The 27,203-nt window shown below is 53.3% G+C and overlaps 1 protein-coding gene across 2 annotated transcripts in view; it reads right to left on the bottom strand.

Moving 5' to 3' along the window:
* The window catches only part of CDH22 (cadherin 22), a 70,563-nt gene that overhangs the window by 12,292 nt on the left and 31,068 nt on the right, over nt 1–27,203 (bottom strand). For both annotated transcript variants that reach the window (XM_082431158.1, XM_082431157.1), the window contains exons 4-7: nt 25,648–25,815; nt 21,022–21,215; nt 18,192–18,445; nt 9,274–9,410 (exon numbers count right to left, since the gene is read on the bottom strand). In XM_082431158.1, the coding sequence (XP_082287284.1) occupies nt 9,274–9,410; nt 18,192–18,445; nt 21,022–21,215; nt 25,648–25,815 (753 nt within the window). The remainder of the gene's footprint in view (nt 1–9,273; nt 9,411–18,191; nt 18,446–21,021; nt 21,216–25,647; nt 25,816–27,203) is intronic.

Below are 27,203 nucleotides of genomic sequence, written 5' to 3'. Positions count from 1 at the left end.
GGGCCCCACTGGATGCCGACTGCAGCTGCTCCTGTGTTGATAAGAAGAGAAATGGAGATTGGAGGCAGGTGCGGCCACCTCCTGGGGGGGGTCAGGGAAAGGAAGCGGGGGGAGGTGGGTGTCCTTAATTAACTCAGACCCCGACTCCTCTCTGGAGCTCCCCTTAGGCAGGGGCGCCTTATCTTTTCAGCTCACCCAGATCTGCTGCTTCAGCGATTAGAGGGGGCCTTTCCGGGGGCGGGAGATGGGAGTCGTGACTGGGAATGTCGGGTGAGGTGTTATTTTTAAGAGTGTTTTGCCAGAGAACTTAAACAGCCAGCCGGTGGGTGCTTAGGAGGGGAGGAGGGGAGGAGGGGAGGTTGAGGTCCGCTGTCTGGATCAGGCACCTCTCTCCCCACTGAGGCAGAAGGAGGGTACGGGGTGGCCAGGGCCCCCTCCCCTGCAGTGGGTGGGGTGTGCAGGGCTAGAGGGAGAGACAGGGTCCTATGGGGCCATGCAGAAGGGGGACCTCAGAGTAGGATAAGATCCTCAGCGGGCAGACACCCTGCTGGAGGGCTGGGTCCACTGCTGGTGAGACCCCCATTATTGTACCATTCCTCTGAGTTCTGCTGGGCCTCTCCTACCTCTTTTTTCCCCCAGCTTTATTGAGATGTAATTGACATATAACATTGTGTAAGTTTAAGGTGTAAAATACACGTAGATATTGCAATGTTTGTCACAATAAGATTAGTTAGAACATCCTTACCTTACCGTCTTGTTGTTGTCCTATCTCCTCCTTTCAAATGTCATGGGTCACCTCTTGGGAAGGCCCTGAATCCTTTTTGGCATGAGGATTTGGCAGATCTGAGAGGCAGGGCAGCCGAGAGGTGTGCCTCTACGCAGCCAAAGTTGCCACCCACAGAGCTTATCCCAGAGACCCCTGAATTGGGGGCTGGCCTGGAACCCCCAGAGCTTGTGGTCCAGCCCTAAGTCAGCATCCTGTGCTCTTGACATGGCAGTCTTCAGCTTGGCTATTAGAATCACCTGGGAAGCCTTTAAAACGTTCGAAGCCCAAGGCTTGGTCATTGATGGGTTTTTTAACAGCTCCAGGTGAATCTAATATGTATCAATAGCAAGTGTTGCAAACTACTGCCTGGGGGTGACTGGCAGGTGCTGGGGGAGGTCCAACCTGGCATCTCGCCTCTGATTGGCTTCCTCCAAACCCCTCCCCATCACAGGTAGCATCATTTGTAATAACTGATAATAATGCATAATTTTTACCAACTTAAATGTTTCTGGTATAAAATAAGAAATCCATCAATTAATTAACCTTCCTCTTTGTGCAGGACTTTCCAATTTATAACAAACTTTCTTATCTATGACATCATTGGATCCTCAAAACAACCCATAATGGAGGTCTTGTTAAACCCATTTTTTTTTTAAATTTAATTTTTGGCCATGCCACATGGCTTGCAGGATCTTAGTTCCCCGACCAGGAATCGAACCTGGGCCCCGGCAGTGAAAGCACTGAGTCCTAACCACTGGACTGCCAGGGAATTCCCTAAACCCATTTTGTAGATGGAGAAACTGAGGCCCAGAAAGGGGCAAGACTTTGTCCAAAGCCACAGGCAAGTCAGTGGCAGAACTGAGGTTGGGTCCTAGGTCTCCCGACTCTAAGTCCAGTGCGTGGTCTAGATGCAATTCCAGTGGGCCCTCCTGCTGCCTGAATATTTGTCCATCCAGACGCAGCTACGGCTCAGACCGAGGCCCAGGCTGACCTCACCCAATGCCCAGTGGCAGGTGCTGTCTCTGGGGGCTGGATCCCCCATGGAGCCCACGCCCCTCCCTTGGCATTTCAGTTCAGCTGACTGACATGCAAATTAGTTTAATTATTTCTTCTTCTGAAATAAATTATATTTTGCAGTAGCTGCAATATGTTGTGTCAGGCAAAATTACATTCAATATTTTTAAACTAATTGATGCAGCCTTGAGGAAGGCTGATTGACAACCCAGAGCTGAGCAGGCCCGCAATCTTAACCGATTCCTAAATTAAAATTAAACGTGCTTCAGCCTGGTGCTTCCTCTCTGCGCTGGCTCACCATTAATCCGAGGAGGTGTCAGGTATAGCCCTGGGGGGCCGAGGGGCAGAGGAGGGTGGGCAATTCCTTGGGCGCCTTGGGAAGAGAGCAGGCTTGGGCGGGAGAGCTGCTGTGCAGTGTGGGCAGGCCCCTTACCTTCTTTGGGCCTCAGCGTCCCTTATGTATAACAGACGGGGGATTGGATCAGGCAATTTGAAACCGAGACTTCTGGTTTTTGCTGACTATTACAGTTTGAGCGCCTCCTTTGTACCAAGAACACAACATTAAACAAGACCAACACGGCCTCTTGGTCTAGTGGCAGGGACAGATATCACTCTAGACTGTGATAAAAGTAGAGAGAAAAAAGTCCAGGACTGTGAGTGTATGAGGCAGGGGTTCCTAGGTTCCTACCCTGGTGGGGTGCAGGGATATTTGCCCTGGCGTAGGTGACGTTTAGGCTGAGATCCAACTAGGAAGTAATCAGATGAAGGGGATGGGAAGGAAAGTGTGCTCCAGGCAGTAGGAACAGCATGTGCAAAGGTCCTGGGGTGGGAGGGGAGGCTGTAGATAGTAAGATTCTGGATTCCTTCTAAGGAAGACCCCCACCCCCTAGCAGTTCCTAACCTGGTGTCTGGACCAAACTGGACTTGGAGGGCTAGAGGCCAGTAGGAAGTGTAGGGGTGATGGGGCCTGGCCTGTTGACCCTGTTAGGGAACTCCTAGGGATATGCTCCTGCCAGAAGGACACAAGCAAACACATATCGAGCACCTGCCATGGGCCAGGGTCTGTGCTGCCTCATTTCATCCTGTCAACCATCGTGGGAGGTAGGGATTTGAATTATTGCCATTTTGCTGATGAGGAAACTGGCTCAGAGAGGGTAAAGAACTTGCCCGAAGTCTCACAGGGAACCATCAATGGAACCTGGGTCTGGGTCCAAAAGGGGGGTCTTAACCATCAAATGGTACTGCCTTTCTGACCATCTTCAGCTGCCAGAATCAGACTTGCCTCAAGGCCCCAAACAAATGTCTCTGCCTGCTCCAGGAAGCTTTCCTTGACTGCCCTAGTCCTGGGCAATCAGACTATAAGCCCAAAACCTACATGCCCATAAGGCCCTTGTGATCTTCCTCCCTGGCCTCGTCCCTCACCTGGCTCTGCCTTTTCCTCTGCTCCAGGTTTCCTCCTTTCCCTCCTTCAGATCTTTGCCCAGATGTCTTCCCAGAGAGACCTCCCCTGATGACCTTATTTAAATTTGTTCCTTGTCATCCCACCAGCTACCCACTTCCCTGCTCTACTTTTCTCCACAGCACTTATCCAACACCCGCTATATTTTTACTCACTTAACTTGCCCATCATCTATCTCCCTCACCAGAAAGTAAGCAGAATTTTGGTCTCTTGTGTTTGCTGATGAATCCCCAGCCCCTCTGTGCATGGCACACAGTAGGTGCTTAATAAAGATTTAGCGAATGAATGGATTTCACCGTCTGTGGCATCCCTGACTATGCTGGGGTGCTGTGGAGGTGACAGAGAGAGATGAGACCTCTGGATGGACTAATTCTGTGAGGGTTTCACGCACCCCCGCCACCCAGATCCCACCATCTAGGGAGCAGTCAAGCTGTGTGACCCTCTTCCTGCCTCTCTCTCTGGACCAAGCTTTTCTCATCCGTAAAGCAAATGGAGCTGGACTCTGAAGTTCTCCTTGGCTGTCACAGAGAAAGTCAGAAGCCCACAGAGAAAGAGAGAAGTGGGGTCGCAAGAGTGGGAGTGGGAAGGAGAGTGAGAAGTGGGGAGAGGGGGGAGGAAGGGAGGCAGAGAGGTGGGGGGCAGCTGGAAGGTACCTCCTTGCAGTGCTGCAAGGGTGGGAGGAGCAGAGCCTGGACCCTCTTCTCCACCGTCCCCTCAGCGCCTCCCTCCTCTCGAGGGAATTAAATTGCATCCAAACACCAGGCTCTGATTAGCGCTGGCCAGCTGGGCAGGAAGATTTATCATCCCAATTACAAGCTGGCCAAGACAAGCAGGCAGGACGGCGAGGGGGGCTGGGTGAGCAGGCGGGAGTGCTCCAGGGGAGGGGTGTCAGGGCTGCCAGGGGCGGTCGCCTCGCACTCCCTGCCCCGTCCCCACTCACCTCCAGTGGGAGCATGAGGTTAGGGTGCCCTTCTCTGTTTCTTTGATTATCTGTTTGGCTTCCACGTGGAGATTGGAGGTTTGACTTTGTTGGGGTGGGGATGTTTGGTCCTCTGAAGGGTGCAGGAGGACTTCTGGGTAAAAAAGGGGCCCTGAAATTGGGGGGTGGGGTGGGAGAAAGTTTTCGTCCCTAGGGCTGAGTTGGTCCTGATACTCTGGGCTGTCTTATGAGACTCCATGGACATCACAAAAATCTTTGTTCCTGGTGGCATCTGTTAAGTACCTAGGTGGCACAGGATCTCGGGAGTTACCCAATCCAAGAGGAACCCAGGCCTCATTTACACACCTCTGGTGACGGGGAGCTCACTGCCTTCTGAAGCAACCCCTTCCATGCAGGGCTGTGCCAGGCCTCTTCCCCAGATGGCACCACAGTCAGCCTCCCTGGCACTTCCTCCTGCCCGTCCCCACCCTGCCCTGCGCTCTCAGCACATGTCCAAGCCCGAGTCTTCCTGACAGTCTCCCATCTGTTGCCTGCTCCGGGCTGCCCCCCTCCCGTCCACCCTCCCCCACCAACCCGAGTGAACGCTGGGGACTGCACATTCGACCATCTTCCTCTTCTGCTCTAAAGCCTGCACTGGCTCCCTGTCGTCTCCAGGAGATGTCCGGCTGCTCACAGGACATCTGAGGTCCTTCCTGTAGAGGCCCAGTGAGCTTCTGCACACTCACCTCACCCCACCTACTCCAGCCATTCTCTGGCTCCAGCCTCTGGCCACACCAGTCTCTCCATTCTCAGAATGGACAGGGGTCTTTCTGCCGGCCAAGGCTCCAGGCCTGAGCATGTGGGGCTCTTTCTGCTGGGAGCTCCCAAACCCCCTTTCCTTAGCCTTTGAGACCCAACTCAGATGTCCCCTCCTCTGGGAAAGTCTCTTGCCTTCTCCTCTAGGGGGGCAAGTTCCTGGCTACACCTCCTGAATGCCCACCGCCCCCTTCCTTGCACTCTGCGTTGCCACTGACAGTTGATGTGTCTCTCTCTGCCCACCTGTGAACTCCTGAGGTCAGTGGCCAAGACTTTTTATCACCAGATCCCAGTGCCCGGGGCAGGTGGGTGACAAGAGGCCCTCAGCAGACACTTTATATAAAGCATTCAACACAATATCTGGTATATTGTGAGCTTCAAATAAATAGAAGCCACTCTTATTAATAGTTAACAATAGAGTTATTATCCTTATAGCTATCCAATACGGTACCATTTAATAGATGAGAAAACTAAAGCAAGAAGAGGGGAAACAACTGCCCAAACTCACAGCTGGGGGCCATGCCACTAGAAGCAGTTTTTCTCCATCATGTCGCCCTGCCTTCCTAACTGGGCGGGCAAGCCCATTTATCCATCCATTCAGGAAATGTTTATACACACCTACTGAGTACCAGGCCCGGTGTGAATGCTACAGATACAGATGAGACCCTGCCCTCATGGAAGGTATTGTTTCCCGGGGAAGAGAGATTAACTAAGCACGCACACGAATGCATATATAAATCATAAAGCGTGCTCTGTGGTATGAAGGAAAAAATCAGGGGGCTGTAAAACCGTGACTTGGCCTGGGGTGACCCAGATGGGGAAGCTCTAGCTAATCTGGTTAACTCTTTGCTGTCCGGGGCAGCTAGAGACCACCCCTCCAGACCTGGAAGAGGGGGCCGGATGCAGCCCCCTGACACCGCCCACTCCAGCACTGGCTTTCCAAGTCTTCCCCCTCCACCCTGCCATCTCTTTGAAGACTGTCCCTTTACAACTGCCCTTTCCACTGAAGGATTCAGACACAAATTGTACTTTAAATTCAATATCGGTCATTAATATTTCATGATTACAAAACGTTAAAGATAATGTCAGTGGAAGGAGCGCCTGCATGGGCAGAATGGATGACTCAGAAGTTTGGGGAGGGGGGAGCCGGCATTCTAAGTGGTTCGGGAGTCTTTGAGGTAATCCGGTGTGACAGGTGGCTGCTCCCGGCTGAGTGCCGCATCCTCCGAGGTGCTGGCAAAGCTCAGCTGCTGTGTATAAATATTTCCCCTCTGATTCTTGTCACCTCATGTTTGTTACACCCGGAGCAGGCGGGGCACCGCGACCCCACCACCAGCCTCTGTTTCTGAGGAAGCCAAATGGATGCTCCAGCAGGAAGGCACGGGTGTTGCACTTGGGGTCCCGGCTGGCTGCTGGGAGCCCTGGCCCTGCATGGACTTGCTCTGTGACCTCGGGGCCATCGCTGTTCCTTCCTAAGCCTCTATTTCCTTGGCTCTAAAGTGGGGATAATAATTTGTCCTTGTCTCACAGAGATGGCAAGAAGCCGGAGTGGGTGGATTATTTGTGACACTCCTGGCTTCGTGCCTGGCACCAAAGACATATGACTTGAGGGGCATCTGGGTGACAGCGGGCTGTGCAGTCAGACAGGCTTGCGCCGGGAATTTGGACAAATGACTTCACCTCTCTGAGTCTTAGTTTCCTCATCCACACACTGGGGATAACGGCAGAATCAACACCTGATAGGTGGGACGATTCAATGAGCACAGCATTGTAAAGTGCCTGGCACAGAGCTGGTGCTTAAGCCAAGTGCACAGAGTCAAGATCGATAGATACCATTAACTGAGAGCTAAGTACTAGGCTAAGTTCTTTCCATGTATTATCCTATTTAATCCTCCCACCAGCACTGTGAAGTGGGAACCTTTCATTTTCCCATTGATTAATATCCTCGGTGAGGGTTGGGCAGGGTTTGTGAATTGCAGCTCAGAGGGGAGTGATCTCTAGCCCAGCGACCAGTCCCTTCCTTGCAGAGACTCATCTCCTTCCCCAGCTCAGTTGCTGGGGAGGGCTGGGGCTTGGGGTGGGGTCCCGAGAGCAGAGTACCAGGAAAAGGGAGGCCACGTAGCAAAGCTGTGGAGGAAACCGGGAACACTTGGTCCAAATCCCGGTTCTGCCACCGCATGTCCTTGGACAAATCTCCTAATGATCTGAGCCTCGATTTTCCCATCAGTAAAATGGGTGCTGCTCTGTAACAGATCATGATCAATAAAGTACGTGCTAGAAAGCATGGAGCTCAGTAGCTATTAGGTAAACATTGTAAAATGTTTGTGGGGGACAGTCCCCCGGACACGCTCTCTCCTGTGAAACGGCGGCACTGCAGACTTCGTATGTGGCTCTAGCTGCTTTCTGAAAGAGACTCGCTGGGTAGAAGCACAATGCTTAACCCCAGAACGGCCTTGCTAGTGGTGGGCCTTTGGGTGGTGTGACAGCTGGTAGAGGAGATGTATCTGGGGGTAGGGAGAGGAGGCATCTCTGCCCAGCAGCTGGGCCAGTCCCCATGGTTGCCCAAGGGGCAGGTTCAGGGAGGTAAGGAGGGGGAGCTGTCTTCTTTCCAGTCTAGCCACCACTTCCTCTCCAGCCACCTTTGTTATCTCCCTTTCATGCGGTGGAGAAGTGGATTCAAAGGCTCGGAAGCTGCAGGCCCTGAGGTTTGAGCCAGCTTTGTATTTTCTTTTAAACCGAATTTGAAAGAGACGAAGGGAACTTCAGCCTAGGGACTTCCTTGGCTGGAATGGGCTGGTGGGGCCTGGGAAGTGGGAGGCACCAGCAGGAGGAGGAGGAGGAGGAGGGAGGCCACCAGGAGGCCTCTAAGGGGCAGGAGGGGCTTGGGGCCGAGGTATGCAGAGGGGAGTTTGAATGGCGCCCACCCCACCCAAGGCTCAGAGACTCTGAGTATTCCTGTTGTCACCACTGCTTCCTGGAGGTTTGCTGGCTCCTGAGACCTGGAGAGCTGACAGGGCGGGGGAGCTTGCAGAGCAGGTCCAGGCAGGGGCAGCGGCAGCATTGCTTTGGTTGTGGAGGAGGCCTAGAACTGCCCTCTCCCCACTCCCGGGGTGCCGTGACCCTCCACGCTCTTAGCTCCTCACCTCCACGGCCTGACTTGTCTGGACCCCATGTCCCAGGGCCCCCCTCTTTCTCTCTCAGCTCACACTCCTCCCCAGCTGCGCCAAATTGCATGTCTCTCTCTCACACACACACACACACACACACACACACACACACACACACACTTCCAGAAACTCAGGCCAAGCACCTTGGAGTCATCCTTGACCCCTCTCTATCTCTCCTCTGTACCATCCCATCAGCAGGTCCTGTGGGCTCTGTCTTCAGCCTGTCTCCCAAAGCTGACCACGTCTCACCATTAACATGGCTAATCATCCTGGGCCAGGCCACTGTCTCATCCTCTGGGCACTGTCGCATGTAACTTCTGGCTGAGCCCCTGTTCCCCCTCCACGCCCCTGCCCCTCCTCAGAGCTCCCAGTCTATTCGCAATGCAGCGGCCAGAGGTATCATGTCAAGCAACCTCCCTCCTCTACTCAACACCCCCCAGTGACTCCCACCTCATTTGGAGTCAAGTCCAAAAACCTTGCAATGGCTGACCACTTTGCCCCTCACCAACCACACTGTTCTCCTTGCTGTTCCTCCAACGCTAGGCAAACTACTACCTCAGGCCCTTTGCACTGGCTGTTCCCTCTCCTTGGAACACTCTTCCCTCTGACGGTGGCATGACTCCCTCACTTTACTGAGCTCTCTGTTGAAATGTCTCCTTTTCAGAGAGGCCTTCCCCTAAGAGAAACAATCCCCTCCCGATCCCCTTCCTCTGCTTTCTTCTTTCCCAGTTTCTTGTTAGCACTTAGCATCAGCTGACATGCGTACACCCTTTCTCTCAGTTTGTTGATGGTCTAGCTCTACCCCATGGAGAAAGGAGTTTTTCTATCTTGTTCAGGGCTGTATCCCCAGCCTCTAAAAAAGGGATTGGTGTGTAGTAGGTGCTCAATAAATGCTGAGGTAAGAAAGCCAGACCCGAGACTGGCCCTGATTTTTTGGCTTGGAAACCTTCCCAGATCTTTGTTCCTGCGGGTCAGCTTCTGCTGACCACTGCCCCACCCCAGCTTTGCCCTGTTTCTTACTCTTTGCCCCGCCCCCAGCCTTTGGCCCCTCCTCCCTGGGCTTTGCCCCGCCCCAGCTCCACCCCTCAGTCATCGCCCCTCCCTCCCATATTCGCCCCGCCCCCTGGCTCACCCGCCTCCATGGCCAGCACAGTGATGTTGTGCCAGCCGGCAGTCTCTCGGTCCAGCCCCTTGCCGGTTACGATGGCGCCCGTGTCCGCATCGATATCAAAAATCTGGTCCAGATCTGAGTCGCGGTCAATGGCGTACCTGAGGGAGGCAGGGCGGGGCTGATTGAAGGTGCCCTGGCGCCAGTGGAGCCTGTGCCCATGTCCCTCCACCCTACCCGCAAAGAGGAACCACCTGCCTGGGACACACAAGAAGCAGAGGAGTGGAAACGGATCTGAGTTTGCATCTCAGCTGCACTGGGTACCTGCCATGTGACCATGGGCAACCCTCAAGCTTCCTGAGCCTCAGTATCCTCAGCTGGGTAATGGGGCTAATGATTTGCGTCCCACGGTCGTTGTGAGGGCTGGAAGAAGGCAAAGGGCCCAGCATAGAGTTAGCACTCGAGGGATATTTGATTCCTATCTTTCCGTAAAAGGTGACCCTAGAGCTGGGCTTGAGAAAGGGACAGGACGGCATTCCAGGCAGGGGGAACAGAAGCTGCAAAGGGCGGGTGAGAACCGTACGGGTGAGAATTACTTAGGGAATGGCAAATGGTGCAAAAACGGCCAGAACTGGGAAGTGGGGAGGAGGAGGCATCAGACAGGCAGAGTGCAGAATTCAGGGGGCTGAGTGTCCTGGGGCGCCAAGGGGGATTTTGAGCAGGAGAGAGTGGGTCGGCTCTGTAGCTCTGAGGCTCTCCGGAGGCCCCAGACAGGGCACACGGGCTGAGCGGAGGCGGCGGGAAGGGATCTGGGGGGATGGCCGCCGGCCCCTCCCCGCCAGTGTAGCACGCCCGTGCTAATCTGCGGCTTTTTAGTTGCCGCGTGAAAAAGCCCTTTGTTCCGCCTTCTTTCCCGGCCTTTGTGCGGCTGCTCCAGGCCTGAAAGGCCCGTGTCCAACACATGTCTCCGGCGGCGGCGGCCCAGAAAGGCCCCGCCAGCTCTGTCCGCCGCTTCCCGGCGCTGATAATGCGGGAGGGGGCGCCGCCAGGCTGCGCGGCCGACGAAGGCCCCTAATGCCTAGCAAGGGCTCTTTGTGAAGCGGGGACAAAGGAGCGTGGTGGGGCGGGGCTCCGCCCCAGCGGGGCGCCCCTCCCCGCTTCCACCAGCAGAAGAAAAGGGGCCCTTCCCCCATCTTCCAGAGCAGGGAAACTGAGGATACCAGAAACACCCTCTGTGGGAACCCGAAGCCCTGAGATGACCCTTCAGTGGGGCCTTGGCTGCATTACCAAACCTCTCTGGGCCTCAGTTTCCTCATCTGTTGAATGGGGATAATGATGTCCAGTGGGACTGCACAGATCTGGGAGCAGCTGGAGCTGGCTTTGAATCCTCTGCTTCTTATTCCACCTGTGTGACCTTGGACAAGTCACTGGACCTCTTTGGCCTCTGTTTGGTTGTCTGGAAAATAGGGTGATTCATACTCACCTCACACTGGTGTGGGTTAGAGGAGGTAATTCATGGAACTGGGCAGAGGTGACAGCCCTTATTCTTTTCATATTCACTGTTGTAGTGGAAGTGGAGGCTCGTGTCAAACTGAAAAGGCCTGGGCACGTGGGTGTAGTGGGCATTACAGCCCATCTCCTGAGTCCCTAGTTTATTGCCCCTTCCTGTCCCTAAGCTGCTGAGCCTATATTCTCCTTGGCCCTGATCAGCCTGGGTCCTCCTGACCTGGGTGAAAGTGTGTGGGGAGGTTCAGATCCAAGATGACAATTCCTCTCACCGGTATAGCACTTAGCAGTTTGTAGCTTACTTTTCCTCCAGCCATCCCTCCCTTCGTTCCTTTATGCCTAAACATTAACTGAGTGCCTTCTCTGTGCTGCTATGTGCTAAGCCCTGGGGATAAAATGGCAAACAAGACAGACGACGTCCCTCCCTGCCTGGCATCTTGTGAGGCTGATGTGATCTCACCCCATTTTGCAGATGGAGACACTGAGGCTCAGAGAGGAAACTTGCCAAGCTTAGGGCTGCCAAGTATGGTTGTGCAGGTTGTGTCCTGCACAGAGTTACCAGGCTGAAGAGGGGAAGTGGGGGTGAAGTCTAGCCAGTGTTCTGCTTGCCCAGCCATGTGTCCTAGCCCAGGGAGCATCTTCTCAAAAGGCTACTTTTTTCTTATTTACGAAAGGTGCCATACGGGCTAGTGATAACCCTGCCCAAGGTTGCACAGGGACTGTCACAGAATTGGAATCTGTACCCCAATATGGGCCTTTACACCCAGAGTTCTTTCTAGCGCATTGAACCATCCAAAGTGGCAATGCATGGAGCCTCAGGTTGCCTTTGCCCCAAGCCTGGCCTGTCGGATGTTTGGGTCCGAAGGAGGTAGAACCAGACTCTGAGTAGTGTCAGCTCAGCTGGAAGGAACCGTGGAGACCTCCTCCTGATTTTACAGGTGGGAGAAGTGAGTCCAGGAGAGAGCCAGGGGCATGACATAGCCTGGGGCTCCTGATCACCTGGTCAGGGCTGGGCGTGAGGCCGGGCTGGTGGGAGGATGCCCACCGCCTTCTTGTTTCTCCTCCCCTCTCGGCTCAGACCTGTTTGCTCTCTTCTCCCTCCTCCTCGTCCTCCTCCTCCCAGTTATTCTCTTTTGTTCTCTCCTGGAGGGGAAGGGGGGACTGGAATCTAAGTGGAGGCAGCTGTTCCCAAGGCCATGGGGCGGGAGCCATGCGGAGCCTCCATTAACCAGCTAAAGACTTGGGGCTGCAGGTCAGCGTGGCTGCCGAGCCCAGGTGGCTTTGTTCCAGCTCAGGGAGCCAGTGAGTGACTGGGAGGGAGGGGTGGAGGGCGTGGTGTGTGGCAAGGAGTGTGGCCTGGCATACGTGGGGGCAGTGGGGGACGCTCGTGTATCCCTCACGTGTAGGTGCAAGAGTTGTGTGTCTGTGTTGTGGGTGGAAACTGTGTGTGACGCTGTGTTGCAGTTGGAAGGTACAAGAGGCAGCCGCTCAGCCCTGGGTCTGGCTCCACGATGTCCCCGGACAAGTCACTTCATCTTTGAGCCTTAATTTTCAGCAAAATGGAACCGATTTTACTCCCACCTTGCAAGTGGTTGGGAGGATTAAGCGCCTAGCTAGGGGATAGGTGCCTAGTTGGGTTCCAGGAAAATGACTCCCTGAGGGAGAACTATTGTTATTCTAATGAGCGTTCCGAAATGTCTGGTAAGGGGGACACAGGTGACCCTTCAACCCAGTGTGTGGTCTGCGTGCCTGGGGGTGGGAGGCACCATGTATGGACATGGCAGCATTGCCAGTGGTCTGAGAAGGACAGGAGGCATCTGTGGTCTAGAAGGTTCTGCTCAGTTCTCACTGTCCTACTTCTCATTTGGTCAGCCAGGATCTGGAGGGCAGGAAGGGGAACAGCAGCAGGTGTGGGTAGAAGAGTGCAGTGACAGAGTGTGGGTATGTGTCTGCTAGTGTGTGTGTGCGTGTGCACACGTGCGAAGAAAGCCTGGGAATGACGGTCAGGAGTGCGGATCTGGTGGCCATCTGGCTAGGTTTGAAACCTAGCTGTGTGACCCTGAGCAAGTCACTTAACCTCTCTGGTCTTTGGTTCCCTCTTAGAAATGGCGCTAATAATAATACCTACCTCACAGGGTGGTTGTGAGGATTAGACAGTACTACCAATAAAACACCAATAAAACACTTTTAACGGCGCTGGGCACCTACCACATGACGTATGGATTAGCTCTTATTTTCATTGGCTCAGCAAGACTTTGTGACAGGCCTGTGTAAGGGCTTCACATGCACGAGCTCCTCCAGTCCTTGCAGATAACCGTCATCACTGCCGCTGCCATTTTACACATGAGGAAACTGAGGCTCAGAGAAGCCAGGTGCCTTGCCCTGGGTCAAAAGGGCTGGTTCGTGGCAGAGCCAAATTCCCAAAGCACGTCTGTCTGTCCAGATTCCCAGATCTAACTAACAGCACCCTCCCCGGGACCAGCCAGGTATACCTGTGGGTGCTCGCACACCCTGGGACAGCACAAAACACTGCTGTTGTCAAGGCCAGGGTGAGAGAAGTGGGGAGGGTACTTCTTCCTGCCTTGAGTGCGCATGTGGGTTTTCTCCACATAAATATGTGCATATATAGCTCACACAGGCATGGTAAATATGAAAGTCTGCAGATTCATGTGTATCCAGGCTGCCCGGTGCTCCTGTGTCCGGGCTCGTGTACGTACACGTGTACATGCAGCAGGCTGAATGATGCGGCCCCCACCTGAGCTACTAGTGGGGGAAACTCTTCAGATGCAAAAGGGGCTGCTGCCTTGACCCGGGGATTCTTCTCTGCTCACCCCATTCTGTCTTCGACTCTTTCCCCTCCCTCTAACCCTTTTAAAGCACACACTCAAAGCCTGCACATGACACCTAGAAATCTGTGTGTGGTTAGTTCTGGTTGCAGAATGAAGGGGAGAAACAGGTGTACAGAGCACCGAGGAAAATGGTAATGTTCATTTCCTGAGGACCTGTTATGTACCAAACACTTAATCCTCCCTCCAATCCCAGGACCACCGAGCATAGAACCTGGTCCATGATAGACATTTAGTACCTATTTTTTTGAATAAATGAATGAGGCAAGAACTACCATGACACCCATTTTAGAGATGGGAAAACTGAGGCTTGGAGTGGGTGCAGTGATTTTCCCACAATTCTACAACTGAGGTAGGATTCATGATTCTAAAGCACATGTACTTTCTGCTGCACCCCACTGTGGACTGCTGGGAGGAAATGAAGTGTTCGCTCGCTCTCTGGTCCGGTGTGGGCTTTCCTGTTTTTGGCATTCAAGGAAGACTCACGAGGGGGCTGGGACTGGGGCTGGTAGGGCTGGGGCTGGGCTGATAAACAGCCGGTCTATCTGCAAGGCTGCCTAATCCAGACATGGGCCCATCTGAGCCCTCTCCTCCTCCTCTCAAAAGCCTTCCAAGACTTCCCACTGCCTAGGGATAAAGTCCCACACCTTCATCTGACATTCAAGGCCCTTCACAGCTTGTCCCCAGGTGCCCCCCTGACCTCATCTCCAGCCCACCCCCCTCACGTGAGCTCATCCAGCTGACCTCCCTGCCCCTGAACTTAACCTCCTGGCTCCATGATTCTGTTCCTGCCACCAGGCCCTCACTATCACTCCACCCTGGAGTGCTGTCCTCCCATTCCAACCTCGTCCTCTTCATCCTTGCTCGGGGGCCATCCCTCCTTGGTGCCCAGAGTCCTTGCCCCTGCTTGGAGCTCCTTAGTCCTTAGCCCCTGCCTCAGCGCACTCAGGCTTAGGTCTGTCACTAGATTCACTCACATGGGGCCCCAGCCTTCCCATCGCCCCCATCTGACTCTCTGGGCCTCACACACAGGGGAGGGCACAGTGTAAGGTTGGAAATAGTTCTAACTAAAAAGAGAGTCAGAAGCAGGAGTGAAATGGCAGGAGGCTGGACTCAAGAAGCAGACAATCATGGGTTAAATCTCATCCCTTCCCCTTTCAGGCCGAGTGAAACTGGGAGAGTCACTTCTCCTCTCAGACCCTCAGTTTCTTCATCTGTAGAATGAGTTAACATTCTGAGGGCCAGACGCCACAGTATGAGGCATCTTCCACTCTCTCCAGTGCAGCGACTCAGAAAAATCACTCTGTACATCCGTATTTCTGTATTTCCCAGGTGCCTACTATGCTAGGCAAAATCTCCCAGGATACCACTTCATTTCCAGGAACGCACTAAGCTTGTTCCTGCCTCTGGACCTTTGCACTTGCTGTTCCTTCTACCTGGAAAGCGCTTCCCCACATCTTTGTTTGGTTGGCTCTCTCCTGATCATTCTGATGTGAACTCATTTGCCAGCTCCTTGACAACTTAAGCCAAAGTAGGCCCCTGTGGCCCCAATCCTCCTTATCCCATTACACAGTAGTCTATTTTCTTCATAGCTCTTATCAGCAATGATCCCTTTTAACCATTTGCTGATGTCTCAACAGCTACTTGTTGACTGTCTGCCCCCCCTCAACCGCCCGCAAACTCCATGAGGGGAGGGACTGGGTCTTATCACCGTTGCCCCATTTCCTGGATCAGTGGCTGACATGACATGACTCAATGCGTAGGTGCTGACTGAGTCTAGGACCTTTGGAACTGGGGGAGCTGGAATATAAGCCGGGCCCTGGGCCGCACATGTGGCCTGTGAGGACCCCTTCTCTGGCCTCCCATTTCCATGTCTGTCCCCTATGGGCTGGGCGCTCCTCTCCAGCTCTGCCCTTGGCTGAGTCATCTCAGGCCTGGCTCAGGGCTGGGCATGGAGGAGGAGTTGGGTAAATGTTTGTTGTATGAAATTGGACCTGTCTCAAGCTCCTCACCGCCCCCACATCTGAGGGGCCCCAGGGAAGAGGCAGCAAAGAGAGATGAAAGGAGGTGAGAGCAGGTTTCCAAGTTGGCCCTTTCAGTGCAGATAAAAGCAGGGGGGGAAAGGAAGTCAACGGAGGGCGGGAGGGAGAGGACTGAGAGGGGGTGAGGAGAGCGGTACTGGAGAGGAGGGGGCCAGGCAGACTGAAGCAGGGACCTGGGGGGCAAGGGTGAGGCTCCTACTGCTGGTTCTTAACTCCTCCCCTCCCTGGGCCTGAGTTTCCTGCCAAACATGGGTGATAATGCCCTCCTGGGAGAGGTCTGGGCTGAGCCAAAGGCTGATGGGGATGTTTAAAGACTGTACCTACCAATAGCAGGGATGGGAGGGCAGTGGAGGAGTTCAGAGGCAGTGGAGGGCAGTTTTGGCCTTGAGAAGGGTGGAGGCAGCCCAGGAGGCATTCTGGACCTCTGGACCAGTCTGAGCCCCTTGGCCTACCTTTGAGGCCTGCCAGACTTCTCTCACTAGCTCATCTCCCTCCGCCTCCTCTAGCTATCACAGTCTACTCTTTTCCAGGCACACCTACCACTCCCCTGCCTCCATACGCCTGTACCCGGGAATGGCCTTCTCTTCATAGTTATACCTGACCAGCCTCAGGTACCCAGCTTAGTTCAATTCCTGCCTCCTCCAAGAAGTCTTTCTAGACCCCTGAGGGTAGCTCCTAGTCTGGAAGCGCATGGGTAGTTAAGCAGGATGGTATCTTTGTGTCCTCACCTCGGGTTGCCATGTAAGGTTGCACAGCCTGTGCACTGTACAAATCTGAGCCATTCACACGGATGATGGTGGGAATGTTACGCATCTGGAGTTATGTGATGCAGAGATCCTCAAAGTAACTTCCCTTCCCTCTTTCTCCAATGCTCAGCACAGAGCTAGGCACATAGTTGCCTGAGGGATCATTCACTGACTATATAACAGGGGTTTTAGGGAATAATCAGGAAGCTCCAGGCTCTTTTTCCCATCCATCCAACAATGCCCATCCGCCCCACCCTGACCTTCTCCTCTGGATCACCTTCTATCTGACATTCTTCCAACTTGGGCCACGGTCAGGGACTCCCTAACCGCTGCAGCTCTCAAACCCTTCCTGGGACACCGACAGTGCCGCAGCACCCCCTCCCCTCCACCCACCTGTCCTGCTCTGCCTCTCTCTCTGTGTCTGATTCTATTTCTTCCCCTTTCTGGTTTTCTCTCCAGGTCTCCTCTCTCTGCTCCTACAGTGCCAGGTAGGTCCCTCTGTCCTTTAGTTACTCCTGCCCTCTTTCCACCGGCTCTCCTCCTTCTCTGGTCACTTCCTCTCATTGTTGGTCTCGCTACCCCTCCATGAGTCTCTCTCCTTTCTCAGTCTTTCTCTGATTTTACATGTCATTCATTCACCATGCGTCAGGGAGTGTCCACTGAGCGCTAGGCAGTGGGTGAGGTGCTGAGGATACAGCCGTGAACACAGACATGCATCCCTACCCTCCTGGTGTTTATCTTTTAGGGGGAGGGACAAACGAAGTCATCAGGAAAATGGGTAGCAGGTTAGCTGGTGATGAAGGACAAAGGAAAATGGATACGAAGTGTGGGGACAGGTTGGGGTGGGGTTGACATTTTAGAAAGAGTGGTTGGGGAAGGTTGCACTGAGAAGGTGATGCTTGAGGAAAGTCCTGGAGGAAGTGAGAGGACCAACCATGGGGATATTAAGGGGGAGAACATTCCAGGCAAAGCGATCAGGAGCTGCAAAGGCCCTGGGGTAGAGGCGGGCTGGGTGTATCTGTGGAGCTGGGTGGAGGCCAGTGTGGCTTAGCAGAGTGAACCAGGGAAGGAGGGTAGTGGGAGGTGGTGTCTGAGAGGTTACAGTGAGGCCACACCGCATAGGGTCTGGGGGGCATTGTGAGGGTCTGGGCTTTTATCCTGAGCCCGAGAGGTGCCTTTGTTGGGCTTTAAGCAGAGGAGGGCCACGCTCTGATTTACATTTGGATGGGATCAGTCTAGCTCCTGTGCCCATTCTAGATTGAAGAGGGGTGAGGACAGAAGCAGGGAGTCCAGCGAGGAGGCAGTAATCCAGGCAGGAGAAAGAGGTGGCTTGGACCAGGGCGGCGGAGGAGGTGAGAAATGGCCCGATTCTGCTGATGTTTTTAAAGCAGAGATGACAGGGGTTGCTGATGGAGGGAGATGTGAGAGAAAAACAGAACTTGAGGATGGTTTTCAACATTTTTGACCTGAAAAGCTGAAAGGATGAAATTATCTTTTTTTTTTTTTGGTGGAGGACTGAGCTTGAGCCCAGGTCACTGTGCTGTGTCTGTCACACCTGGTTCTCTCTCCTTATCCTGGGTCCCTTGTCTCTCTGCGACTGTTCTCTAACCTGTTTGCTTTGTCTCCTTGGCTCCCGGCCTGTTTCTCTCCATCTCTGTGTCCATCTCTCTCTCTCCCCTCCCCCCACACCATCTTTTCCCCCTCCCCTCCCCGCCCTGCCCCCTCCCCCTCTGCCCGCCGTCTGTCCGAGGGCGCTGGCGGGGTAGCAGGCAGCAGGCGTCGGCCCCGGGCGGGGGTCTCACCAGACGGGCCGGTTGGCGGCGTCGGGGTCCCGCGCCGTCACCACGCCGACCAGGGAGCCCACCTGCGCGTCCTCCTGTACCTCCAGGAGGCCGGAGGGCTGCTGGAACTCGGGGGGCTCGTCCACGTCGGTCACGGCCACGCGCACGATTGCCTGGTCGCGGAACGTGCCCAGGTCAGCGAAGCGGGGGTCCACGAACTTGTTGAGCGCCTCCAGGACCACGGTGTGCACGGGCTGGGACTCGAAGTCCAGGCGCTGGTGGGGAGGAAGCAGAGGGCCGGTGAGTGGGTTGGGGTCTCCTCAACACCTCCAGGCGGACAGATCCCAAGTCAGGGGGGATGGGCCCCGAGAGGGCGGAGCTGGCCCAAGGTGACAGTTGACTCAGCAGGGGCTCCGGAGTATCAGGCTGCGCTGCGGAACCGGCTGTCCAAGACCCAGACCAACCCTCTCTGGTTACAGGTGGAGAAAGTAAGGCCAGCTGGGGACAGTCTTGTCCAGGGACACAGGGTCAAGTACTGACACTCAGACTTCCTGCTACAGGGCACAGTAGGTTGGGGCATTAATTTATTAATTTACAAAGCACTATGTGCCAGTGTTCTAAACATAGCGGCTCATCTATTTTACAACATCCCAAAGAGGCTTGTATTATTATTATCATCACATTTTACATATAAGGAAATCGAGGCCCAGAAGGCTCTGTAACTTGCCCAAGGTCGGCTCCCAAGTCCCAGGCCCATGAGAGGAAAGGCACTGGATCTGCTGCTGACTGGCTCTGTGTCTGCGGGCAATCTATTTGGCCTCTCTGGGCCTCAGGTGGGAGGGTTAAATGACACGTTCCTGGTATATACCGGTGGCAGCTGCTAATGTGAGTTGAGCCTGATAAGCCTGGCTGCCTTAGAGCTTTCCTCAGAGATCTGGCTAAAGCCATGCTGAGCCCTGCTTCTCATCAGAGAGTGCTGGTGGGTGACCCGCTGATGGGCAAGCTCCATGGCTGTATGGGCGCTGGCCTCCTAAGGACAATGCCTTAGAGCAAAGAGAAATTGCACTGGTGGAACCACAGGCACCTCCGTTACATGGTGGGGGAGCTATCTGAGCAGCAGGGGCCACCTTCCTGGAGACCTGCCCTGTGTGTAGGGACCCTCCTTTCCTCTCAGAACCTCCTATCCCCTGCCCCCTTCTCCAGCAGAAAAAAAAAAAAAAAAAAAAAAAAGAAGGGCTACCTCCTACCTCCTTCCTCCATCCTGTTGCCTGGGAAATCAGGATGCAGGCAGGCAGGCACAGGCCTGGCCTGGGAGTGAGCGATGGGCTCTGGAGCCAGGTCATCAATCAGGCGGGGGCTCTGCTCCCTGAGCCAGCACTGACTCCACAGAGGCACCTTGGGCGCCACTGCTGGAGCAGGCGGGAGGGGGGCCCAAGAGCCAGGGAGGAGAAGGGGGGGCAGGATAGGGGCGGCACTGTGGATGAGAGCAAATGCTGTGCTGGGGTCTCCAGGCTGGGCTTGGGGCCTGATTCTGTTGCTGTGTGATGTTGGGCTTCTCTGGGCCTCCAGTTCCCCATCTGTGAAATGGGCTCATCTTACAGTGAGGACAAATGGACGTCAGAAGACTGAAAACCACTTAATGCTTAAAAGGATGGATCCTGGAGCCAGACTGCCCGGACCCATAGCCCTACAACTGCTCTGTAAGATGCAAGACCTTGGATGCAAATGTCTGAAGTTCTCAGGGCCTCAGTTTCTCATCTATAAAATGGGCAATAATAGTACTTCAGAGGGTCGTTGTAGGGATTAAATGAGTTAATACATGGAAAGCAGTGGAAAGACTCCTGGCACACTGTAAACACTCATTATAAGTATTAGTATTATATTATTATCCTTGTTGAAGAAACTGGGAGTTTTCTCTATCCTCAAGCCCTCAAGGCCAGGTAGAGAGTTTGCTTATTGAGTGAATGAAGGGCCGTCGGGGGGCAGCTGTTTCTGTGGGTCCCAGAGGGCAGAACCTGGGCTGATAGGAGCAGATTTAAGGAGACAGATTCTGGCTGAGTGGGAGGAGGAAGAGGTGGACAACGGTAGGGAGTGAGCATTCCATCCCCGGGCATGTACAAAGGCCTGTGACCATTTGTGGGCCAGGGCAGGGGACTTAGACCTCCCATGGGACAGCAGGGTTGGAGCGGACAGGCTCAAAGGCCTGCGCAGCCCTGAGTTGCCAAGCCCGTGACCAAGTCCTGGAAGATGGATTTTTGCTTTTTTATTTGACCTCCGTCCGCTTTCCCTAGGGGTTGCTGACTTTGCTGTTTTAGCTTCTGGTTCCCAGGCTGGCCAGTGGCTGAGGAGGCTGTTAGACGCAGGAAGGAAAGCACTCTGGGCTCACCAGACCTGGGTTCAAATCCCACTCTACCCTTTACAGGTGTGCTCTGGGGCAAGCCCTTTCACCTCTCTGAGCCTCTGTTTTCTCACTTGTAAAAACGGGCATAATATATTTCCTTCAGAGGGGAACATGAGGATTAAAGGAAACAATGAGTGTGAAGGGCCTGGTATGAACTTGAAGTAGCTCAGCCTAGTGTTGAAGAGCACAGATTCAAATCTGGATTGAATCCTGGCTCTTGACAACTAGCTGTGCAACCTTGGACAAGTCACTTAACTTCTCTGTGCTTCATTTTTCCCATTTGTAAAATGGGAATGACACCATCAGCGTCTTCCCAGGTTGGTCCAGAGTTTCCGGAGAGACTTAATCCCTGGAGTGGAGTGGGGTGGGGATATTTGGCCACTCAACGGCCCCCCTGACCCTGCTGCCCTGGGGCCTGCCTCCCCCGTCCCTCCTGGGGCAGCCCCGCACCTTCTGCACTACGATGATGGCCTCCTGAGTGTCGCTGTCTGTGGTGACCTTGAACACTTGGCCGCCGCTGCCGCTCTCCTCCCTGAGGTGGTAAGTCATGTCTGTGTTTTCACCCACGTCCAAGTCCTCGGCCTTCACGCGTCCCACGGCTGTGCCGATGGGGGCTGACTCCTGAATGCTGAACTGGTACATCTCTGTAGGGGATACAGCTGTGAGCAGGGATGGAGTGGCAGCCCCTCCCCCAGCTCCCACCAGCGCTAGGGGAGAGGAGGGGGTGTCTCAGATGGGCTCCTTGGAGGGCAGTGTCTTAAAGGCGCTCCCTGCTTGGCCAGGACTGATGCTGGGAGAGGCACGTCCTCTGCAGAAATGTGGGACGCAGTGCAAAGAGGAGGGTTTTAATTCTCACCCTGGCTTTATTCTCTGATTGATTTGGGAAAGTGCCTGCAGTTCTTTGGGACTCAGTGTCCGCATCTGCCCAGTGAAGGGACAGAGGAGCACAGTGATCAAGGCTAAGGCTCTAGAGTCAGTCCCAGCTGTGTAATCCCAAGCTTTGGTTTTCCTCATCTGTAGAATGGGAATAATAACAGTGCCTTCCTAACAGCACTGTTCATCCTGCAATTAACTCAGATGATGATGCACGTCAGTTGCTTAGCATAGGGCCTAGCACCTGGTAGCTACCCAATAAATGGAACAAATTGCATTAGAACAGTGGGGCTTCGTGCTGATTTTTTGTTGCTGTTGATGTTAATGATATTGGTTCCTTCATTTCCACATATTTATTTAGTATCTATGATGTCCCAGATGCACCTCTATGCACTGAGGTTCCAGCAACAAGCAAAACAGACCCAAATCCCAGGGCTCACAGTGCTTTCCTCTTAATGGAAGGAGAAAGACACTAAACAATCACATCAGTAAAACAGTACGTCAAATGGTACTTTGGAGAAAAATAAAGCTGGGAAGGGAAATGGGAGTGATGATGAAGGTGTGTGTGGAGTTTTAAATAGGGCAATCGAGGAAAAGGTGACATTTCTGCAAAAGTCTGAGGGAGGTGAGGGAGTGAGTCAAGCAGATATTTCAGAAGGAGCATTCTAGACAGAGGGAACAGCAGGTGCAAAGGCCCTGAGGTGCATACAATGCCTGGCATGTTTGAAGAATGGCAAGATGACCATTGTGGCCAGAGGAGGTGGGGAAGCAGGGGGAAACCAGAAGGAATGAGGGTCAGGTGGGACACAAACAGTTCCCTGCTCTTCTCCCAGAGCCGAGATGAAGGTGAGGGTGATTTGCTAAATGATGGGCCAGCAGGGCTTGTGGAGATGGGGATGTGTCTCTTGGGACCCCCTCTGGTCTGGATACCCTTGTGTGGAGTGGCTGCCTCTGATTCACTGTCACATAAACAGCCGGGGTGGGGGGGGCTTTAACACAAGCTGACCTCGCCGCTCCCCTGCGTTAACCCTTGCCATAGCTCCCCGCTGCCCTTGGGATGGAGTTGTACAAGCCCCTTGGCCTGCCCTGCAAGATGCTTGCTGCCTGGCCCCTGCTGACTTCTGCAGCCTCATGCCCCCAACCGCCTACCTTAACTTGAGCTTCAGTCCGGCTGAAGTTCTTGTAATTCCTTAAGGATGACTTGCTCTGTCCCACCTCTAGACATTCCCTCTCTTTATTCTCCTCTCTGCCTTCACCTCCCCTGTTCCCACTCTTTTTTAGTCTCACTGAATATTACCTCCAACAGGGAAGCTTCCCAGACCTCCAGGCTCTGCTCCTGTGTGTCCAGGGCCCCCAGGCTCATCCCATTGTAAGGATTATTGCATTTCCCTATCATTTTCTGTTTATTCTCTCTCTCTCTCTCTCTCTCTCTCTCTCCCCCTCCCTCGCTCAGGGGTGTGAGCTCCTGCAAGGCAGGGACCACATCCCTTATTCATCAGGCATTCACGGTGCCTGGCAGAACACCAGGCTGTCACATAAACGAAATGTGTGAGTGACTAGTGAGTGAATGAATGAAAAGCAGCATGAGATACTAGTATACACTCACCAGATTAACACAAATGAAAGAATCTGACAGTACCAACTGTTGGTGAGGATATGGTACGATGGACACATGCCTTTCTTCGTGGGGGAAAACAATTTGGCTTTATTTAGTAAAATTGAAGATGAGTTTACTCTGCTCCTCTGTACACTAGAGAAATGTATGCAAAATGGCACTAGGACACATGCAACAATGTTCAAAGCAGTATCCTCCATAATAGCCTCAAACTGGAAACAACCCAAATGTCCACTGACAGGAGAATAGATAAATCATGGAATACTATACAGCAGTGAAAATGAATAAATTATAGCTACAAGCAACAACATGTGAAGTCACAAACATAATTTTGAGAGACAAAAAAGCAAGACACAAATCATTTGTATTGTGTGGCTCCATTTAGATAAGGTTAAAAAACATGAAATTAAACTATAATGTTAGGCGATGCCTACATGGGTGAATCAACCCTAAAGGAATGGATAAAGAAGATGTGGTATATATATACACAATGAAATACTACTCAGCCATAAAAAAGAATGAAATTTTGCCATCTGCAGCAACATGGATGGACTTACAGGGCATTATGCTAAGTGAAATAAGTCAGACAGAAAAAGAAAAATACTGTATGATATCGCTTATATGTGGAATCTAAAAAATATAACGAACTAGTGAATATAACAAAAAAGAAGCAGACTCACAGATATAGAGAACAAACCAGTGGTTACCAGGGGGGAGAGGGAAGGAGGAAGGGGCAAGATAAGAGGAGGGGATTAAGAGGTACAAATTATTAGGTTTAAAATAAGCTACACGGATATATTGTACAACACTGGGAATATAGCAAATAATTTGTAATAACTATAAATGGAGTATAACCTTTAAAAATTGCAAATCACCATATTGTGCACCTATGATTTATGTAATATTATACATCAACTATACTTCAAGAAAAAAGAAAAGACAAAAGAAAAGCAAGGAGGTGATCACAAAAGCAGATGGAAGTTAACTCCGGAGGAGGGTTTGTGGGGAGAAGTTATGATCAAGAAAGGGCTTGAGAGTGGCATGGACATATACACACTACCAAATGTAAAAGAGAGAGCTAGTGGGAAGCAGCCGCATAGCACAGGGAGATCAGCTCGGTGCTTTGCCACCACCTAGAGGGGTGGGTTAGGGAAGGTGAGAGGGAAACACAAGAGGGAGGGGATGTGAGGATGTATGTATAGGTATAGCTGATTCACTTTGTGATACAGCAGAAACTAACACATCATTGTAAAGCAATTGTACTCCAATAAAGATGTCAAAAAAATAAAAAAATAAAATAAAGGAATAGCTGGATGGGGAAAAAAAAAAGAAAGGGCTTTTGGGGGCTTCTGGGGTCCTGGTTGGTGGTTACAGGAGTGTTTGCTTTGTAATTATTTGTCAAACTGGACATTTCTATTTTACATACTTCTGTTTGTGTGTGTATTTCACAATAAAGAAAGAAAGAAGGAGTACATGAATGAATAAACAGGAGTCTTCTGGGGGACCCTGGCCCCTCCGCTCTGCCCTACCCCTTCCGGCTCAGGGCTGGCACAGAGCATCACACAACTGGGCAGAAGACTGGGTGGTCCCCGCCCCTCCACACGGTGCTTTGAAGCTTCCCATCGGTGAGCGGGGCTGGGCTGGAGGAGTGGCTGGGGGCGACTGCGGTACCAGGCTCCCTGGCAACGACGTGGAGCTGGCTGGCGGGCTCTGCCCACCCCGCTGTGCATCTGGACTGAGGCGCTTAGGCTGCGATGTGTTCTCAGCTAAGGGATTGGATTCCCTTCTCTCTCGGGGGTCAGTCCCCTGTGGCGAGGCCTAATGTGAGAGCAGCAGACCTCAAGTAATGACTCGCCCGACAGGAATCAGCCCAGCTCCCCACCGCATTTAGTCTCTGCCAGCTTCGGCGGCTTCTCCCGCGCGGCTCAGCCTGAACCTGGGACAGAGGGGCTGGCTGGGCTGATGGGGAGGTGGGGGACTGAGTCAGAGAAGCCGCCTCCACCCTGTTGTGCCTGGGGAGGCAGCGAGTGGAAAGGCCTCCTAATTCAGGAGCACGGAATCCTGCCCTCCAGGCTCAGAGGAAAAGGGTAAGACCTGTCACTCCAGACCTTGGCACCTCCGTGCACAATTATAGGTGTCACTCGGCTTGGGCATGGCTGCAGCCTCTGTCTATATCCCTAAGATATCCTTGTATCTGTCCTCCCACCTCCAATGTCCCTTTGCAAGCTTGGGTCAGTAGCAGATCACACACACAATAAGCAGGACAGGGGTGTGTGCAAGGGCCAGTAGGGGTGGGTGGACAGACAGGGGCTCACTCTTGGCAGGAAGCAAGGTGAGGGGTGGGAAGGTAACCGCGTTACTTGGATGTACGGAAAATCAGACAACTTTGAGGCCGTCCCCTGCAAGAAGCGTGGCTGGAGAGGGGGGCAGGGGGTAAGTGCGGGACTTGGATGGATGGACACAGACAGATGCGGGAGTCCCTCTATGGCGGGAAGCCTACAAGGCAGCTCGGGGTCAGTGGGTGGCTTGGAGGGATGATCAGACAGACACACGGATCTGCCTCCTCCCTCTGGGAAGGCCTCACTCACTCTGCGGGAACCGGGGCGGGTTGTCGTTGACGTCGGTGACCACGATGGTGACGGTTGTGGAGCCGGAGAGGCCGCCCAGCTGGCCCGCCATGTCGGTGGCCTGGATCACCACCTCGTAGCGCTCCTGGCTCTCGCGGTCAAGGTCAGGCACAGCCGTCCGGATCACGCCTGTGGATGAGGGAGGGTGAGGCCAGGGATGCCCCCCTGCCAGCTGCCAGCTGATATGGAGACCCCTCCCCAGGCAGAGGCCGGGCTCGTTCAAGTTCAGGAGGGGAGCGGCTGATGCAGAAGACACGGATATGGCCACTGTGCAGGTGTGGGGCCCAGCAGCCACGACACACAGACACACCCACCCCACACACACACACGTGCTTCTATAGATATGCTCACAGATAACTCAGATTCTATGGTACACACACACACACGTGCTTCTATAGATATGCTCACAGATAACTCACACAGATTCTATGCTACACACACACACACACTACTCTTTCACACATACACATACACACAACTATCAGATTCACACATACACACTTTAAAACGCACCCTCCCACACACTTGTACACATACACACACATTTATAAACACACACACGTGTGCTTATATAGATATACTCACAGATAACTCACACAGATTCTATGCTACACACACACACACACTCACACACACACTACTCTTTCATACATACACATACACACAACTATCAGATTCACACATACACACTTTAAAACACACCCTCCCACACACTTGTACACATACACACACATTTATATACACACATACTAACACACACTCTCAAACACACACTCACACGCAACACAAACGCAGTAGAATATAGACTATTGGGTTTACTAAAAAGAGGCGTAGGGACCAGAACCAGGCACTGTGTGACCCCCCTGGGCTACCGATCCCACCTGTGGGGCTTCGGTTTCCCCATGTGACGGGGAACCTGCGATAACTCTCTGCACGAGCCTGGCCCGTGTCTGATTTGTCTCTGGGTCAGTGGCGCTCAGCCCAGAGCCAGGCCCGGAGTGGCAGCTCGGTGAGTGTTTAACAAAATGAACTGGACTCACACCCACCCTCAGACACACTCGCTATGGAGTCACACTTACGTGCACACAAACACTGATATGTCTCACACACTTACGTACTACATACGTAACACACATGAGGTCACTCGCACACGCATAGCTACTGCACACACTTATTCCCCCCTGCACACCCCTCCACGATTAAATCATCCCCCTGCCCTGGGGTTCCCAGCCCCTTCCTCTCAAGCCTGGCCCTAGATTCTCTGTCCAGGCACCAGCTAATCGCTGATCAGACAATCCTGCAAGCTGTTAATGGAAGCAGGGGGAGGGGCGGCAGGAGTCGGGGTGGCCACAAGATTGATTCCGTGCAGGGGAAGGCTGGGCTTCTTGTCTCCCTGCCAGTGGGAGACCAGGGGGGAGGGAGAAGTGGATGAGCCATTCAGAGCCTCCCCCTCCACCCCCCACCCCGTGACCCACTCCAACCTGCGAGCACCAGGTGGTGACAGGTGGTGCCCAGGG

This window comes from Balaenoptera physalus (assembly GCF_965194825.1).
Source record: "Balaenoptera physalus genome assembly, chromosome: 16".
NCBI classification, from domain to species: Eukaryota; Metazoa; Chordata; class Mammalia; order Artiodactyla; family Balaenopteridae; genus Balaenoptera; species Balaenoptera physalus.
Note: the sequence above shows the minus strand (reverse complement) of the source record. Positions and strands in the feature narration are given on the sequence as shown.